The following is a 19,412-nucleotide window of genomic DNA, read 5'->3' on the forward strand; positions in this document are numbered from 1 at the left end:
TCGAGGCCATGTGCAAAAGATAGCAGCAGCTCGAAGTATTGTACTCAACAGTGCCTTTGTGGCTTGTGCTGGAGGGGACCACTGGATAGAAAATGACCCAATGCGAGCGAGCATGGAGTCGACCGACATTGACTAAACACAAAAATGCTTATCGATTTGTTGGATCGACAGCTTTCTGAGGACCCCGACCCTCACTCAGAGCTCAGTTGCGAATCACTTCACGTATGTGCTACTCCCTAAAGGATTCTATTATTATAAAGAGTTTCTAGTTATAGATACTATAGTTCTTCTCTATAGATTATATCTTTTATAAGAAGAAGGCTACTAGCTACTAATAATCCTCCTTACTTAGCTATAATAATATTCTATAGATAGTATATCTAGATGCATCTATTTCTATTTATAAGTAGTACTTCTTATAAAAGTAGATAAGTACTACCTACTCTATAAATACTTTTTTTAATTTATTAAAGATATTTACTACTTCTAGGGTTAGGAACTCCTTTCTTAGAGTCCTCCTCTTACTCCCTAAGCTAGGTTTTTATAGGAGGTCTAAGAGATATATTAAAAAGTATAAATACTCCTTAATAAACCTCTTATATTAGTTAGTAAACCCTAGGAATGCTAAGATCTTATTTATAGATTCTGGCTATAGTTATTCTATAATAGTATTAATCTATAAAGATTCTATTTCTAGACCTTCTAATATAATTATATAGCCTAAGAAGTTAATTCTCTTTATTATAAAGAGATACTTACTTAGCTTCATAAATAGTCTTATTTATTAGAGTTAGATTATTATAATGGAATTACCAAGGGTAAGGTAGTATCACCAGGGGTGAAGAGAAATAGGCTGGGCTAATGCCTCTTTACTTACCTAGGGTAAGATCTTCTATTTATACCTAGCTACTAGCTATCTATCTAAAAGATAAGTTATAAATATTATAGAGATTTCTTAGGTTAACCTTAGTAACCTAGAATTAATCTTAATAATTATTAATCTATTTATAATACTTATTTACTAATATCACATCCTCCCCTACTTAAGATAAAGCCTATCCTTAGTAGATTATCTAGCTCCTTACTAAAAGATCCTTATAGTCTAAGGGAGTACTATTATACATAGTAAGTAGGATTAGATTTATACTTAATAAGTAGTATTAGATTATACTTAGTAAGTAGTATTAGATCATGCTTAGTAAGTAGTATTAGATTATACTTAGTAAGTAGTATTAGATCATGCTTAGTAAGTAGTATTAGATTATACTTAGTAAGTAGTATTAGAATATATATAATAAGGAGGGTTGCTAGTATGGTTATTATAGTAAAGATAAGGTAAGGTAAGGTTATATATTATTTATTTTAATTTTAAGTAACTCTACTTTACCTTATTTATTCTTTTTTTATCTCTTATATTTCTTCTTCTCTTCTTCTTTTCTTCTCCTATAAGTATCTTTCTTTTTATTATATTAATTACTATCTTCTTTTAGTAAATCTCTTTCTTTATATACTAGTCTCCTATATTCTTCTTATACTTAGTAAATATAAATATCTTATAAAAGAAGGGCAAAGGCTATCTTATCTATTAGAAGAGTATAATTATTTTTAATAAGTTTAGTAAGTATTCTTTCTAGCTTTAGTAATTACCTCTTATTAGTAATAGAAGCTTATCTTAGCAGGCCTAATAAAAGCATATTAAAGGTGATGGATATTATTTACTTAATTATCTAGAAGTTTAATAAGGAGAGGAAGCTAAATATAAAGAAATATACTTATTTAGGCTATATATTAGCTATTTTTCTCTAGTAGTAAGATATATCTTATAATTATATATTAGCTTATAGTAATTATTTCTTAGGTAAGGATTCCTTTAGGGGATGTATCTCTACTCCTAGTTATAATAAACTTATATTCTTTTAGGGGTCCTATGCTAACTATACTTAAAGTAATTAGAGATTAATATATTTATTCTATATATAAGGCCTTTATATATAGAATTTTAATACTCTTAATAAATATATATTCTTCTTAGTAAATATTTCTTATCTATAGTTACTAATCTTTTTTACTCCTATAAATCTATTATTTAAGCTAGTAGTCTTAGTTTCCTTACTAATTATAGTAATAAGTTATATAATTAGCCTATAGAGTTAGTAATAGTAACTAATAATTATAATAAAGAGTTAGATAATAGCACTAGTAAAGGTTCTCTAGATAATATTAAATATATATAGTCTAGTATAGAAGATAATATTAATTCTTTTATAGTAAAGATAGATTCTTTTAGTATTTCTTATAATAAAGGCTCTTCTCCTATAGTAGAGATAGATCCTTTTAGTATTTCTTATAATAAAGGCTCTTCTTCTATAATAGAGGAGACTTTAACTAAGAAGTATTATCTTTTTTTAAAATATTCTATAGTAATAGTAATTAGTCTAGCTAAGGAATATTATTTTATTATAGTAATTTTTTTTTATTCTTAAACTAATTCTTCTTTAGTAACTCTCTCTCTTACTTAAGATAGTTTAGTTAGGTTAACTCCCTCTCTCTCTTAGATTAGTTCTATTATAGTAACTTCTTCTTATACTTTAGTAAGTATCTTATTAGTAGTCTTAATAGAGAGCTTTATTAAATATTATTCTTCTTTATTATTACTTAGTTATAAAAATCTCTTTAATAAAGTTTATATTCCTTAGCTAATAAGTTATATTAACTAAGGTAATTATTATAATCTTTTTATAGTTCTTTAGGATCTTTAGATATTTACTTATTATATTAAGGCTTATCTAAAGGAATTAGCACCTCCTCCTAGTAATAATAATAATTTATTTTAATTAGCTAAGGTGTTATCTTATAGGGTTCTTAATATAAAGTTTAACTTAGACTTTTAATTAGTAATTATTTATTACTTAAGTTAATTAGTATAATTCTTAATATCTTATTATAATTAGTTTTTTTTTATAATTAGTAAAATCTACTAGTTTATAATTCCTTTTCTTCTTCTTAGAAAAGTAATTCTAGTATAGTACTATTTTCTAATCTACTTATATAAATATATTATCTTTATATTACTTTATTTACTCCTAATAAGAGGATATTATAACTATAAATAGTCTTTTAAAATTTATCTCTCTAGTATTCTTTTAAGATATTAATTTTAAATTATTACTTTAAATTCCCTTCTAGTCCTTATTATCTAAAATAGTTAAGTCTTTATTATTCTATGGCTCTAGTAACTCTATTTATTATTATATAAGATAGCTATTCCTTACTAATTTTTATTTACTAATATATTAAGTTTTTTACTTATTTATTTTATATTATATCCCTAATCCCTCCCTTACTTATTATAAACTTTCTCCTAAATATTTTTACCTATTATATCCTTCTGCTATATACTATAATAGTTCTTTATATAATAATATTAGGGGATTAGTCTTATTAAGCACCTTTTATATTTTAATTAGATTAGAGATTAATAGGCCTACTTTTTATAGCCTAGTATTAAGGCTTACTAATATCTATAGATATTATAAGTTATCTTTTACTTCTACTTCTACTAGTCTCTACTTATTAATAAGGTTCTTTAGGGTATATCTACCTAGTTCCTATAATATATATATTCTAAGGGGGTAGGCCTTAATTACCTTATATAATTTAAATTACTTACTCTTAAACTTCTAAGGGCTCTTATTTTATATAAGGATCTACTAGCCCTTCTTAAGATAATTTTTTTTTATTTATAAATCTTAGATTATCTCTCTCTTAATTATATATTCTAATAGCTTCTTATTTACTAGTACTTATATATATATTACTCTTATAAGTCTATTATAATTATTTTTCTTTATAGGTTCTCTTATATCTCCTAGTAATCTTAGTTTAATCCTATATAGTAGGTAGAAGGGGCTTTTACTAGTATTTATATAGATATATATTTATATTATAAATATAGCTAGATAAAGATATTTATCCTATAGCTATATTAGTTTCTTTATTAAATATTTTATAAGTATTCATCCCAGGAGTCTATTAAGATTTTTATTCTTTCTATTTATATAAGGATAATTTAGTATTATTATATAGTATTTTACTTTTAAGATTTTTCTAAAGATCTCCACTATATATGATAGAAGATTTATACTATTATTAGATATTATCTTATTAAAGATACTATACTAAGTAAATATCTCTTTATATAGGAACTTTACTATTATTTTATCTATAGCATATAGAATAGCTTTTATAATAATCTATCCTATTATATAGTTAATAATAGTAATAATCTATTTATTACTATTTAGTATTACTAATAGGTATTTAATAAGATTAATACCCTAGTATTTAAAAGGTTAGATACCTTTCTTTACTATATAGTATTACTATTCCTATTTAAGATATTTCTTTAACCCTTATAATATTTAATAATTTAGGTATTCCTTAATTATAGCTTAGATATTATATTATAGAGAAGGCTACTAGGCTTAAGTTCTAATAACTCCTAGTAATACTAGATAGTCTATATAGCTATATTCTCTATATATTCCTTATAGGAAGTCTCTTTAGAATAGAATCTCTAGGTATAGGGCATCTCTAATATCTATAATATAAATTAATTTCTAGTAATATATAAATCATCCTCCTAGGTATTATCTACTTATAATTTAATTTAGTAAGAGGTATAATACCTCTTTTTTTAGTTTAAAAGATAAGGTTATTATTAGTATAAGCTCTTACTTCTTTTTATCCTATATTAAGACTTATAGCTCTAGATATTCTACTATAGTATTATACTATTTATGCTCTATAAGGTTATTTAGGCTTTTAAAATATCTTATCTCTACTATCTCCTATACTTTTAATATATTAAGTAAAGTTCTTTTAATAATATTATCTAGCCCTTCTTTTATAAAGTTAGAGTATTAGCTAATTATATCTAGTATTATTACTTTACTATCTTTTTAATAATAGATCTCTAAGTTATAACTTTAGAATTCTTCTACCTACTAAGTAAGCTACTTCAAATACTTAGTTATATTTATAAGATATTAAAGACTCTTATAATTAGTTATTATTATTATTATCTTTCTATTATTAATATAGTAATCCTATCTTTAAAGAGCTTCTTTTATTATAAGTAGCTCCTTCTCTTATATTAGATAGTTTCTTTCTATACTACTAAGCTTCCTTCTATTAAATATAATTAGGTAAAGTTTATAATTCTTATCTTCTTATATTAAAACTATTCCTACTACCTATTCTAAGATATTAATCTTAATTCAATAAGATTAATTAGAGTCTATAATTATTAGTACTAATATAATAATTATTAGTTCTTTTAAGTTAGTAAAGACATCCTAACATCTTACTATCTAGGTAATTAAGTAGAATTTCTTTTTTTAAAGATCTTTATCTAACTTCTTTAGTAGGTTATAGAGGGTAGCTATAACCTATATAAATCTTAGTATAAACTAGTAATAATCTATTATAAGTCTAAGAAATTATTATACTTTATAGATATTTTTTAGTTTTAGTTATTAGATAATAACTTTTATCTTAGCTAGTATTAGCTTTATAATTCCTTCTTTAATAATATACCTATAGAATTTAATTTCTTATTAACTAAATTTATATTTTAAGGCTTTTATAAATAGCTAGTTCCTTTATAGTTAGATAAGGACTTCTTATATATATTATTTATATTTCTCTTTGCTTACTAAGAATATTAAGATATTATTAAGATATACTATTATATATAGGAGATCTTATAGTTAACTATTTATATATATCTAGAATATTATAGGTATATTATAGAGTCTAAATAGTATTATAAGAAACTTATATTTCTTAAAGAAGGTATTAAATACTATCTTAGTAATTAAATTATTTATTATATATAATTACTAGTACTTTAAGAGAAGATTAATTTTTAATAGGATCTTTATCTACCTAACTTAGTTAATTAACTCCTAAATTCTTAGGAGTAGGTAGATATTTTTAATAATAATTTTATTAAGTATTTAATAATTTATATATATTTATTATTTTTCTTCTAGCTTTAGGACTAATATTACTAGTAAACCCTACTAGCTTACTAAGACCTAGATTACTTTTTTTTATAGTAGTTCTTCTACTTAGTAGTAGGTTTTCTTAAACTTCTCTAGTAATTAGAAGTAAGTATTTATATTAGTTAGTTTAATATTATTAGTATTAATAATATAGTCTACCCCTTAGATAGATAATATTCCTAGGTTAAGTTCTTCTTAGAATATATTCTTAAAGTCTTTTATCTATTTATTATAATTTATAATTATTAATTCTTTTTTACTAGTTTAGAGAAGACATAACTATATTATTAACTTCTCTTTTTATAAGATCTATTTTAGTTATTTTATAGTTACTTACTGCACTAAGTTATCTTTATAATATTTAATCTTATATTAAGGGTTAATAAGGTAGGTAAAGTATATTCTTCTCTTATTTTAAAGGATTATCTAGCTTAATTACTAGTTAATCTATAGGTTAGTAACTTTTAGCTAATTATAATCTAAGATTATCTTATACTTATTAATATTTAGAATCTATAACTTAGTAAGACTAGTCTATTATCTAATTTATATTAGTATCCTTACTTATTAATAAGTATTTATTATAGCTCTATTTAGTAGTTATATAACTAAGAGTATTTTTTTTACTATAAGGAGGCTCTATTATATTAAGATAATTAGTAGTTATTTAAGATATAAATAAATAATTAGCTCTATAATTAATAAAGGCCTTAATCTAAATTATCTATCTCTTATTTTATGCTTTTATTATATAATATATAGAGTTAATATCTATTATATTTAAGTATACTTTAATAATTCCTTATAGTAGTTAAAGATTTCTTCTCTTAGGTAGTTCTTTCTTCTTATTTTTAAAGAGATTATATTATATATTTTAGTAGTTAGAGGCTTTCTTTATTTAATTAATAAGTATCTCTAAATTTATTAATCTTTCTTATTTTTTTATTATCTTTAAGGGGTATAGTTAGAGATATCTAGTTTTATTATATATAAAATATATTTTATTTTAATAATATTATAATTTCTACTTTAGTAAATCCTTATTTAGTTATAAGAAGTTTCTCCTTAGCTAGGAAGAGCTAGTAATTATACTTAGATTTATTAGATCTCTATTATATTAATTAAAGTATAGTTTTAACTATAGGTTATCTCTAAGTTATTAAGTAGTAGCTAAGCTATTCTTATAAAGAGAGAAGTATTTAATTATTTTATTATATATTTATAATTATATTTAGTTCTCTACCTATCTTTTCCTAAGCTCTGGTTAACTCCTAATAATAAATTTTTAAATAAGAGAAGCTTTATATATTAGAGGAGAGATATATACTATAGCTTTACCTAAGGTAATAATATATAATTATATAAATTATAGACCCTAGATAAGGCTTTTATATTTTTCTTATCTTTTATTATTTATATTATATTTCTTAAAGTTCTTTAGCAGCTATATATAAAAGATTTCTATATTAGTAATTATAAGTATAAGATTAATCTATAATTAGATTTTATCTACTTTTTATCTTTTATAAGTATATTCTATAAGTTTCTACTTAATAATAATAAGATATTCTAGATTAGAGGGAACTTTTTTTATTATTAGTAAGATATCTCTAAAATATTTTTTAATTCTCTTTTACTATTCTTAGATAGTATCTCTTATATATATATCCTTATACTCTAAGATAGGAGTAAGATTTAAGACCTTAAAAATAAGTAATAATCTATAATAATAATTTATCTTTTATAATTCTAGGAGTAGTACTTATTTATTATATTACTTTTAGTAAATACTCTAGAAGAGTATATTAATATTAATATATAATACTTCTTAGGCTATTATCTTAAATAGCTTAGTAAAGGCTTATTTTATCTTCTCTAATAGATCTTTAGTAGAATTATTTACTATAGGTAGCTAATTATTATTAGTAGTTCTAGTAAGAAGGTTTAAGGATATTATCTTATAGAGATTATTTTTTATTAAGACTTATTTTAGTAATTAAGTAATACTTCTCTAGCCTAGAGTTACTATATCTTATTTTATTTCTATCTCTCTTAATAGGGCTTAATAGAGAGTTCTTCTATAATAAAAACTCTTTATTAAGTATAACTACTCTACTATCTTTTAGCTTAAATTTAGTAGTTACTTATAGGGAAGAGTAGTAGGTATTTACTAAGATAAATATAGATTTAATAAAATAAAAGTATTTAATTTCTTACTATTTATAACTTTAAATATACTATTAGATAGAATTACTAAAAGTAAGATAATATTACTAAGAATAAAGAGAGATAAGCTAGACTAATACCTCTTTACTTATCTAAGATAAGATCTTATATTTATACTTAGCTACTAGCTATCTATCTAAAAGATAAGTTATAGATATTATAGAGATTTCTTAGGTTAACCTTAGTAACCCAGAGTTAACCTTAATAATCATTAATCTACTCATGATATTTGTTCACTGATATCACATTAGTAAGAAATATATTAGTCTTAATAAAAAGAATATAATACCCAGAAAAAAAAAGAAGAATAAATTAAAAGTAAAAGCTAATAAAGATAGAATTAAGGAGATCTTCTAGTACTCTAAATTAATTAAAGATATTAATAGTAATTATATTAAACCTAATACTAATACTAATATTAAGCTAGATAACTAAGAAGATAATAAGTCTATTATTAGTAATATAGAGGAGCCTAGGATCTATAAAATCAGAGTATTAATTAAATATCTAACTAAGCTAGTAAATATTATATACTTTCTCCCTAAAAGACTTCTATTAAAAGCTAGACTACTAACTAAGATCCTATTTAATATCCCTAATAAGCCCCTAACTTAGAGAGAGGTGCATATACCTATTATAAAGATTAGTATAACTAGAGTATTTAAAGCTATTTATATAATATATTTAGTCTTCTCCTCTTTAGTATATAAAGCTGTTTTCCTCTGCCTAAAGCTGATTAAACCTTAGTATAAGTTTATTATCTTTAGTAGTTATCTTATTAAGCTTAAATATATCTACCTAGACCCCACCCATATTTAATACTTATTCAATCTTAACAGGGCTATAGAATTCCTAGAAGGATATAAGAAAGATATTAAATATAAATTAGATAGATTAACCCTAGAGATAGCATATTACTATATATATATGTAAGGATCGCGAAGGTCTATTATGTATTATATTAAAGCTACCTTTACAGAGGAACCTACTGATAAGAAGGCTCCTTATAAGAGATTATATAAATAGTTATATAACCTATAAAGATATAAACCCTGCCCATGACTACTAAACTCTGAAGTTTAGTGATAATCTCTTTGAATAAGGATACCTATATTTGAATCTATTCATAACCATTCTTCTTTCACACTAGTTTCCACTTCTCGCGGATCATAGATCCTTATAATATAGATATGACTAGGAACTCTCTCTAGTTAAATAGACTTATATCTAATATCCTGATTTTTTTATATATTAGGTTACTAATACTAATATTACTACTATAGATTAGTTTAGGGTAGCACAGAATAATTTAGAGCCTCTATCCCTATAATATATAGGTAGACTTAATAATGCCCTTTAGATTATGCTATAATATAGAGTTTATAACCTCCTAGCTAAGCTCTAGGTTCCTATATAACTTACTAAAATTAAGATTATCCTACTAAAGATAGAAAGAGCTATCTACACTACTAGATAAGAGGAAGAGGCCCTAGCTAAGGATAGTAATAATAATACTAATAATAATAATAATAAATTATAAATACTATTTATAGAGCTGCTAACCCCTACCTATATGATGATGCATGTTCTATATATTAGGTTAAAATAGTATATTACTTAGGTAATTAAATATTATAAAAGTTAGGTTATAGCTAAATATATTCCCTAAATACTTAATAGGTACTATACAGTCTTTAACCTAATTCTAAAAAAGAATATTAATAATGTATCAGAGGATGAATAGAGATAAATAGATTTATTTAACTATAATACTAAGTTTACTAAAGTACTAGAAGAGGACTTTACTAAATATTACTAGAGTAAATCTACTATAGTATTATATGTCTTTCTTATAATTATACTAGACTTTACTATTAAATACTTCTTTATCTAATACATCAGGCAGTTACTTATTAATCTTAAAGCCTGGCATTTTAATTACCCTATAGATAAATATAAGCAGCTTAACATACCACTTACTAAATAGGAACTATCCCATATATTATAGAAGAATCTTAACACTATTTACTATGAGTTCAGTAGTTAAATATTCCCCTTAAAATAACTATATTCCACTAGACTAAGGTATTTCCTTTATATACTACTAGATTACTATATATCTTTCCTATTCCCTACTGCTTACTAAGATATTATGATTTTCCCTTTTTTCTTTCTTTTTACTAAGTTGTAGTTGGGCTCCACCTTTTATGTGATGGGGATATTATTATGGTCCTACTATATAACCACAGGGAGTGAGTCATATGACATAATAATATATCCCTACAGCAGAAGCCATAGTAAAACAATCATCTTTCCATCAACAAAATCCATCACCACCTATCATGGTTTTACGACTACCATCATAACAATTCCTCTTATTCTTAACTTTATAGATACTTTCTAAGGCCTATACCTAGATTATTATAAAGCTTCTAGATTTCTTATAAAAGCTATAGTTCCTATTATAGATACTCTTTTATAAGGGTTATCTTTATTAACTTTAGATCTACTAGAATAAGAGAGTCTTATAAATCTAGCTTATTTTTAGAGTTTTTTTCTTTATAGGCTACCTCTTTTCCTACTATTTAATTTTATATAGTTATAGAGGAGAGTTTACTAAATAATTTAAATCTAATTAACTTCTTTTATAATATTATTTTCTTAATAGATTAGTTTTAAAGGTTAAGTAATAAAATATAAGGATCTATAATCTATAAAAATTAGAAACTAATATAAAAGAAGAATATTTATAAATAGATTTAAATATAGATATCCTTATTTAAAGAGATTATTACTAAACTTTAGAGTTTAATAGTTATAGACAGGATTTATATCTTTATAGGCTATATAACTATTTACATGACCTCTTATGAGGAGCCTTCTTATTAGTAGGCTCCTCTATAAAGGTAGCTTTAATATAGTACATAATAGACCTTCATGATCCTTATAGTGCCTAGGTAAACATAACTGCTACCTCTGCCTATTAAAGTAGAAGGCCTGGAAGAATAGATTATTAAGGATGTCCTAGACTCCTAATAGGAATGCTAGGGCCACTGGGGCCCTTACCTAAGATATACTATTAAATAGGTAGGTATTTAGGTACTAGGTACTAGGTACTGCAAGCAGCAGAGTGAGCGGTAATTTTACACTCAGCTCATCAGATGACCATACGACACCGTCCTGGCATGACCTCATTGGATCTAGGTGACAGCCGCTAAACCACACCAGGAATTTTCATTACCCAACACAAACGCTGTGAGTGGAAGAAGCACGACAAATGGACATCCAAGCAGGACCGGAGGGAGCAGAGCGTTTGGCATTTACGGCGTCAGTAATGATCATACAGCAGGCCGCGCAGTTCAAACTCCCATACATCGGGTCGCTTTCCGCGGAGATGTAGTCTACTTAGTCGTGATGTTGTCGCGCTGGAGAGGAAGAGGCGGATGGACCTCGGGCCGTATATATGTGGATGATGATGGGGAGTCAGAATCTTCGTCTCTGAGGAATGATTCTGGGATGAAACTGATGGCCTGCTACGATACCTACCTAGTCAGTAGTTGGTGGACGAGTCTGTCTGTTCCAAGTATTCTGTTCTACCCTCAGTCCTTCACGCTTCTTTCTCTCGATCTAGGTTGGTTATCCTGTTGTTCTCCAATTTAATGGGCATGGTATATTCGGATCTACTTCTGTCCTGCTATCTCGACCATGTCTACCGATTTTGTCGAAGAGACGTGCCACAGCCTTGACCTTGTCTTTGCTCTGCCAATCAAGTTGTCGTTCTGGTGACATTTGCTCGTGGACTAACAGGCTCGGCAGATAGACTTGTGTGAAGCCTGGACGTCGGTGACACGACTTGGCAGATGGTGCATCAGTCGCAGGACCACGCATCGACCAGGTCGAAAGGCCTCGACCTGTCCCGCTGGCACTTCGACCTCGATGCCTATCTCAACCCCTACCTGCCCGCTCCGCCATGGCGCTGGCTGCCTCGTCCTATCTCCCACTTCTTCGGATATCGAGGGGACCAACCCCCGAAGGCCGTCGGAAACCTAGTGATTGCCTTTTGGGCTCTCATCGGCGCGTTCTGCGGCGTCCTCATTATCGCCGAGGTCTCCTCAAATGTGCCGTCGTTCCAAAGCCACCATGCACCCGTCATCATTGCCAGTTTTGTGAGTATTTAGGCTCTAGAGCCAGGGGGAAGGGGAAAACGTAATTGACTCCTCTCTTTCTCTCTCTAGGGTGCCACGGCGGTGCTGGAATTCTCCGCCATCGAATCTCCATTTGCCCAGCCGCGGAACGCGATCGTAGGACAGCTCGCTGCCAGCATCATCGGCGTCTCGATCGGAAAGCTCTTCGCGCTGAACCCTCATGCGCATGCCTTGCCCCAGGTGGGAGGCGCCCTGGCCTGCGCCATCACCATCGCGTTCATGGCCATTACCAACACCACTCACCCCCCCGCGGGTGCCACCGCCCTCCTGGCTGTCACCGAAGCGTACGAAGTGGGCTGGTATCTCGTTCCCATCATGCTGCTGGGGTGCGTGCTGATCATCTCCGTGGCGTTGTTAATCAATAACATCCAGCGGCGGTTCCCCTTCTACTGGTGGACACCGCACCGCCTGTCCCCTCCAAAACCTGAAGATACCGAAAGTGTCAGGCATGAGAAGCCCGAGAGTATCAAAGCCAGTGCATCCGAGGACAGCATGATGGACACTCAGGAGCAGATCATCATCCGACGTGGGGAGCTCATCTTGCCGGACAACCTGTGGCTTACAGTAGAAGAGAGGGAGATGCTGGAGAAAGTCAGCCAACGAATACAATAGCGCTAGGCCATACGGGGCATAGGAATCTGTACAAGACTATCTAGTCTAGCTAGGACCGACAGTCTGATTATTCTTCCTGAAACGATGCCTCTTAAGTAATAAAGGGTTCGGGTTCTGATAGGCGGCTGGCCGTGGATGCCTTGCGTGTAAGGCCATAATCACATGACCACTTTTTGTCCAATCAGGAATGGTTGCGCCACGGTACCCGCGCGGTGACGTCGCGCGACCAATCAGGAAACGCTCCACTGAACGAATTTTTGGCCCAACAAACGATCAATCAGAAAAAACTCGAGACTTCTTTCTCTTCCATCGTCTGTCTTCTGGTGATTAATATTCATATCGTCTATCTATCTAACTATCTCTAGTCGATCCAATTTTACTTGCTGCCATCAGACCGCTCGTTTAGTCGTGGCTATAGATAAGTATAGCAGACCGCTTTCCAATCGACAACCGGTCTTAGTGGCAATAGTCCGTATCGATAAGGGCTTCCTATTCGAACAAACAGGCTAACAGCTTTCTCCCTCCCCACTCAAAGAGGCTTCTGGTCGCCCCTCTATTTCCTCTCTTCCTCCCCGCTATCGAATCCACTTCCGTCGAGCCTTTTTTTTTTTCCCTTCCTCACTTCTGTGTCCAAACTTCAAACGACCCTAGACAGACTTTTGTCTATCTACCAATCTCCCCTCCCCCCTCCGCTCGCCCTCCTACCCTACCCTCCCTCAACCCCAACCCCAACTCCAACTCCAACCAACTCACTACCTGTCGCTTACCGTCAAAATGGTGTCTGCTTCCAAAGCTGCTCGTATGGCCAAGCGTGCCGATGAGAAGAAGACAAAGGGTTCCAAGTCGAAGAAGGGTGACGAGACCCCCTTGGTCGAGGCCGAGGGCGATGTCCTCCCTACCGATGATCAGCCCGCCACCAATGCGGCGAAGATGAAGGAGGTTGAGAAGCTGACGGCACAGATGGATAAGCATGGTCTGTCAGACCGTGTCACTACCGGTGTGCTGTCGTCGATGGCTTCCTCCCGCGACGTTAAGGTCACTTCCGCCTCCCTCGTGTTCCACGGCAAGGTCCTTATCACCGATTCGACTCTCGAACTCAACTTCGGTCGTCGTTATGGTTTGCTCGGTGAGAACGGCTGTGGCAAGTCGACTCTGCTCAAGGCCATTGCTTCTCGCGAGTACCCTATTCCCGAGCATATCGATATCTACCTTCTGAACGAGGGTGCTCCTCCCAGCGAGCTCGGTGCTTTGGAATGGGTTGTCAAGGAGGCTGAGAACCAGCTGGCACGTATGGAGAAGCAGGCGGAAGAGATTCTGGAGGAAGATGGCCCTGAGAGCCCTATTCTGGAGGATCTTTACGATGTAAGTTCATTGACTTTTTTTTATTTTTTATTTTATTTTTTATTTTTTTAATCTTTTTGGTCTTATGATCGGATACTAACGTCCCATGTAGCGTATGGACAAAATGGACCCATCCACCTTCCATACCCGTGCCTCCCTGATCTTGACCGGTCTGGGTTTCAACAAGACAACCATCCAGAAGAAGACCAAGGATATGTCCGGTGGTTGGCGTATGCGTGTGGCTCTCGCCAAGGCCCTCTTCGTCAAGCCCTCTCTGCTCTTGCTCGACGATCCCACTGCCCATTTGGATCTGGAGGCCTGTGTGTGGCTGGAAGAGTACCTGAAGAAGTGGGAGCGCACCCTGATCCTGGTCTCTCACTCGGAGGATTTCCTGAACGGTGTCTGCACGAACATGATTGACATGCGCATGAAGCAACTCCTCTACTACGGTGGTAACTACGACTCGTACCACAAGACCCGTAGCGAACAGGAGACCAACCAGATGAAGGCCTACAACAAGCAGCAGGAGGAAATCGCTCACATCAAGAAGTTCATCGCCTCCGCCGGTACCTACGCCAACCTGGTCAGACAGGCCAAGTCCCGCCAGAAGATTCTCGACAAGATGGAGGCGGACGGATTCATCCAACCCGTCATTCCCGATCGGGTCTTCTCGTTCCGCTTCGCGGATGTTGAGAAGCTTCCTCCCCCGGTCCTGTCCTTCGACGACGTCTCCTTCTCCTACTCTGGCAAGTGGGAAGATACTCTGTATGAGCACCTGGATCTGGGTGTCGACATGGACTCGAGAACCGCCCTGGTCGGACCCAACGGTGTTGGCAAGTCCACTCTGCTGCGCCTCATGACCGGAAAGCTCCAGCCCATCGGCGGTCGCGTCAGTCGTCACACTCACCTGAAGCTCGGCATTTACAGCCAGCACTCCGCCGAACAGCTGGATCTGACCAAGTCTTCCCTGGAATTCGTTCGCGACAAATTCCCCGAAAAGAGTCAGGACTACCAGTACTGGCGTCAGCAGCTCGGTCGCTATGGTCTGAGCGGTGAATCCCAGACTGCCCTGATGGGCACCCTGTCTGAAGGTCAGAAGAGTCGTATCGTCTTCGCTCTGCTGGCCATCGAGTCCCCCAACATGATCCTGCTCGACGAGCCTACCAACGGTCTCGATATCCCCACCATCGACAGTTTGGCCGACGCGATCAACGCCTACACCGGTGGTGTCGTTGTGGTATCTCACGACTTCCGACTGCTCGACAAGATCGCCAAGGATATTCTGGTCTGCGAGAACAAGACCGTCACGCGCTGGGACGGCAGCATCGGCGAGTACAAGAACCATCTGCGCAAGAAGATGGTTGACGCGGGCATGGTCTAAACTCTATATCCCCTTTTTTTCAGTTTTTATTTCTTTCATGTTACGATTGGAACGTTTTTAGAGATGACCCCCCCCCCCTTTCAAAAGTGTGACCCCGGGAGCTTGAAAAAAGTTGTGTTTCCAGGAGTGATGATGTATCCTGGAGCCACAAGTGATATAGGCCGTTTCTGTTTCCTCTTTCCTTTTACTTTTACATATTCGTTGTTGGAGATATTCCTTTTGCTTTTCCTTTTTTTTTTTTTTTCTTCCCCCCCGTTTTTGTCTTTCTGGGTGCCTTCTAGATGGTTCGTTTTCATACCTCTCATCCTCCTACTAGAGCCGAGCCAAGCGATGGCTCAATTCGAGATCTTTTTTTTACAACTATCCTCGTCTCATCTTCTGTAGATACCTGCATGTAGACCAAAACCTGTGCATGATGTCCTTCACGTGATTGTCCAATTTGTTTTGTTTTGTTCGTTCTAGTGACGAGAACCCAGGGCAATAGTACACCGACTACCCAAGTGTTCTAGTTCTGACCTATGGTCATCATGAGACAAATTCTCTGGAGATGAGTTTCCAAACTCAAGGCAATATGGATCTATATCATAAACCCCCTATAGACTGCTTTCCCCCGATTTTCCAACCCTTCTATTAGAAAATATGAGCCATATAAAAAGAAATAACAATACTACGATGGATGTTGCTCGCCCGCCGGCCGCTCCTTCACCCGTTCCCGCACCAGCTCGCCCCCAAAGAGATCCCGCGCCCCCTGACCCTTCGCCTCATCTTCCAGCTTGCGCTTCTTCGCCAACCGCTCGACCTCGCTCTCCGAGGTGGCACCCTCGGTCCCTGCGGCAGCAGCGGCGGCGGCGGCCGCCGCCGCAGCAGTTGCGGGAACGCGCTTCTGCCCGGCGATGGTGATCTTCTCCGGGTTCTGGCAGTAGTAGAATTTCTTGCCGATGCGTTTGAGATTCTTCATTTGCTCTGGGTCTGCGTTGAGCGGTTTGTAGGATTGTAGGAGGGCGGCGCAGCCGGCGAGCGTGCGCTGGAGTTTGAGCCGGATGGTGTGCAGTGCGTCTGCTATGGATGGGTCCGCGGCGGCGGTGTCAGTGTCGCGCCCGATCTTCGTCTCGAGGTAGAAGGTTGCTAGGGGTTGGTCGGCGAGGGTTAAGGCTGCGAGCCAGATCTGGCTCGGCGTGTAGAGGAAGTAGGCGTCTGTCATCTGGGCGGCGGTTTTGAGGAGCTCGCGAGTGGTGGTGTGTGCGCGGGCGATGCGGTCGGTGATGGAGGAGGAGGAGGAAGAGGCGGGGGAGTCTGGGGCTGGAGGGAGGGAGAGGATGCCCTGGCGGAGAGTTTCGGGGCTTTGGTGAGGGAGGTGAGGTGCAGGCTGGCCCATGCCCTGGGCCATGGCTTGGAGTTCCATGACGCCGCCTTCGAGGCCGCGGAAGGGGTGGCGGACGTCGAATGTGAAGCGCAGGCTTTGCATGATGAGGAACTCAGGGCCGATGACGTCCTCGGCCGTTGTGTCGCCTGGAACCTTTTCGGCGAACTGTCGGAGGGACATGTAGTAATTGTCGGTTTTGGTCGCGAGGAAGAGTGCGCATGGCATGATGGTTTTGGGGGAGTAGGTCATGGGGGAATTGGTAAGGTAGAACCGCCGGATGTATTGGATCGCAGTGGCCTTTCAGCATAGCAGATATGTCAGTCATCTCAAAGTCAATGTGAATCCTTCTCCAAAACAAAGACAAAATGTTTCGGACAATCGTCGACGTACCCGTACAATTGTCGGTAATGGTGGTTTGTATGTCTCCGCCAGCTCGACGGCCTTCTCGCAGTAGAATCGCACCAGCTCCTTCTCCTCTTCCGATGTCAAACAGTCAATGTCTTTCTCTTCGGTCCTGCCCTCTGCATCGGTTCTCGGCGTGGGTGTACCGGCAGCTGATGAGTTGGCCGACTGTCGCGCCTCTCGCGCCCTCCGCAATGCAGCCCGAACACGCTCGCTCGCAACGGAATTTGTATTCTCCCTAAGCGAGCGCAGAGAAGCTTCAGTGTAAGACCAGAGTCGGTACTGCGACGAGGTCCGATAGACATCGTCCTCGAACATGTTGGCTGGTGTCGAGCGGAACTGGCAGAGCCCTCGTGGGGGTCAGTAATCGTAGGTTGGAGGGTGACGATTAAGACAGAGGTGTAGTAAGGTTGAACAGCACTTTTGAAATTCGTATCAATTCAAATTCATTGGTGCATTGTCAAGAAATTGGCGGAGCTGTCATGAAGAGGAATTGGGAGTTCAAGCTGGCAGAGGAAAAGAAGATGCAGACCCACCAGCTTATCACTATCAATAATAACTACATAGATACTCTCTACTCCAGCTGCGCCTTATTGATCCTGCCATATAGTATGATCTACTCGATACAATAAAAGTAGACATGAGATGTTTGATGACAGATAATTTATTAGAAGACGTCTAGGGGAGGTATTAGAACAGTTAAACAGCTCATAATAGCATTTAAACCTCATAAGACATGATATATAAAGCTCCATAGATCTGAACCATAGATGGTCTGACATCAGAATTGCAATACATTGACCGTAAAGACGTTCGCCAGGCTCCTTGCTCCCAATCGAAGTTCCCACATTACTGCCTTGACGAGATCATCGTATGGTTCATTATGACTCGCCAAGAAGATGTGCTGTTATATCCCCCAGATAGCCTTCGTCTAATCCATAGTCCTCTCCGCCCATTCGATCGATCCCGTAGAATTTGAAGGCGGCCACTACTCGATCCACGTCAAAGCCCATGCTGCAAAAACGATCGATCAAATCTTTGTTGTACCCGTCGTACCTGATGAAGACTGTGAGCAAGAGCTCTCCTGACACGGCAGAGAAACATGGCATGCGGGAGGAGGCGAAAACATACTTGGAGAGGTCCTCCTTTTCTTGCTCTTCCTTGATTCGTAGCTCCTGTTGCCGGAGCGACTCATCCGTCGCACCGCCGCTTCCTTCGCCAGCATGCTTTCTCGGAGCCCCCGCGTATATAACAGCCCATTCCTGTGCAACACGCTCGAACTCCTTCGGCCTCCGCAGTAGCATGTTAGCTACCTCTGCGTCTTGCGGATCTTTCGGTTCGGGAGTGCTAAGTAAGGATTGTAGGGATAGAAGCGCGGATTTGATCGTAAGAACGGGCGACCATGCTGTTGAAAGAGTATCGAGGCAGATCGCGCCCTGGAAAAAAAAATGTCAACAAATGATCACCCGACAGCAACCCGATGCTGCACGGAACGGACTACTCACTGTCTGGCTGCTGACATTCGGATGCCAGACCTTAGTCTCGAACTTCATGACGGGCGGCCGAAACGGATAGTCCGTCGGTATCTTGACATCGATCTTATAGGTTCCACCCTCGTACGGCGTCCCTGGCGGCCCTGGAAATGTGCCGCGAAGGTGTGTGATATCGTCGTCGTCTCCCACCGGCTCGGCGGTGATTTGCGAGTAAGTATCCGCTTGAATATCAGCAATCTCCTTTGCGATACGCCGTGTTCGATTCGAAGCCATTTTGAGGGTTGTTTGACCGAGTCACAGGTCACTGGGGTAGCGAGGGGT

General features: G+C 35.6%; 4 protein-coding genes across 4 annotated transcripts, besides 11 other annotated features; 2 read left to right on the forward strand and 2 right to left on the reverse strand.

The window, feature by feature from the left end:
* Positions 1 to 232: 232 nt before the first annotated feature.
* Positions 233 to 778: a mobile genetic element.
* Positions 779 to 1,115: 337 nt separating this feature from the next.
* Positions 1,116 to 1,289: a microsatellite.
* Positions 1,290 to 2,263: 974 nt separating this feature from the next.
* Positions 2,264 to 2,374: a microsatellite.
* Positions 2,375 to 3,919: 1,545 nt separating this feature from the next.
* Positions 3,920 to 3,973: a microsatellite.
* A 952-nt stretch (positions 3,974 to 4,925) lies between these two features.
* Positions 4,926 to 5,996: a mobile genetic element.
* Positions 5,059 to 5,101: a microsatellite.
* A 3,797-nt stretch (positions 5,997 to 9,793) lies between the features above and the next one.
* Positions 9,794 to 9,827: a microsatellite.
* Positions 9,798 to 9,826: a microsatellite.
* Positions 9,828 to 12,154: 2,327 nt separating the features above from the next.
* On the forward strand, positions 12,155 to 13,111 carry ACLA_010270 (HPP family protein; the record flags this gene model as incomplete). Its single annotated transcript, XM_001274026.1, has 2 exons — positions 12,155 to 12,460; positions 12,530 to 13,111. 2 exons carry the CDS (start codon positions 12,155 to 12,157, stop codon positions 13,109 to 13,111), a joined length of 888 nt encoding a protein of 295 aa, XP_001274027.1.
* A 714-nt stretch (positions 13,112 to 13,825) lies between these two features.
* Positions 13,826 to 13,857: a microsatellite.
* Positions 13,858 to 13,885: 28 nt separating this feature from the next.
* On the forward strand, positions 13,886 to 15,833 carry ACLA_010280 (ATP-binding cassette family ATPase ARB1; the record flags this gene model as incomplete). Its single annotated transcript, XM_001274027.1, has 2 exons — positions 13,886 to 14,473; positions 14,565 to 15,833. The coding sequence occupies 2 exons, from the start codon at positions 13,886 to 13,888 to the stop codon at positions 15,831 to 15,833; spliced, it is 1,857 nt and encodes a 618-aa protein (XP_001274028.1).
* Positions 14,490 to 14,520: a microsatellite.
* Positions 15,834 to 16,500: 667 nt separating the features above from the next.
* Positions 16,501 to 17,916, reverse strand: ACLA_010290 (TFIIH complex kinase subunit CCL1; the record flags this gene model as incomplete). Its single annotated transcript, XM_001274028.1, has 2 exons — positions 16,501 to 17,493; positions 17,587 to 17,916. 2 exons carry the CDS (start codon positions 17,914 to 17,916, stop codon positions 16,501 to 16,503), a joined length of 1,323 nt encoding a protein of 440 aa, XP_001274029.1.
* Positions 16,664 to 16,706: a microsatellite.
* Positions 17,917 to 18,479: 563 nt separating the features above from the next.
* ACLA_010300 (E2 ubiquitin-conjugating protein UBC1) lies at positions 18,480 to 19,364 on the reverse strand (the record flags this gene model as incomplete). Its single annotated transcript, XM_001274029.1, has 2 exons — positions 18,480 to 19,034; positions 19,104 to 19,364. The coding sequence occupies 2 exons, from the start codon at positions 19,362 to 19,364 to the stop codon at positions 18,480 to 18,482; spliced, it is 816 nt and encodes a 271-aa protein (XP_001274030.1).
* Between the last annotated feature and the right edge of the window lie 48 nt (positions 19,365 to 19,412).

This window comes from Aspergillus clavatus, genomic scaffold, assembly GCF_000002715.2.
Source record: "Aspergillus clavatus NRRL 1 1099423829795 genomic scaffold, whole genome shotgun sequence".
In the NCBI taxonomy this organism is placed as follows: domain Eukaryota; kingdom Fungi; phylum Ascomycota; class Eurotiomycetes; order Eurotiales; family Aspergillaceae; genus Aspergillus; species Aspergillus clavatus.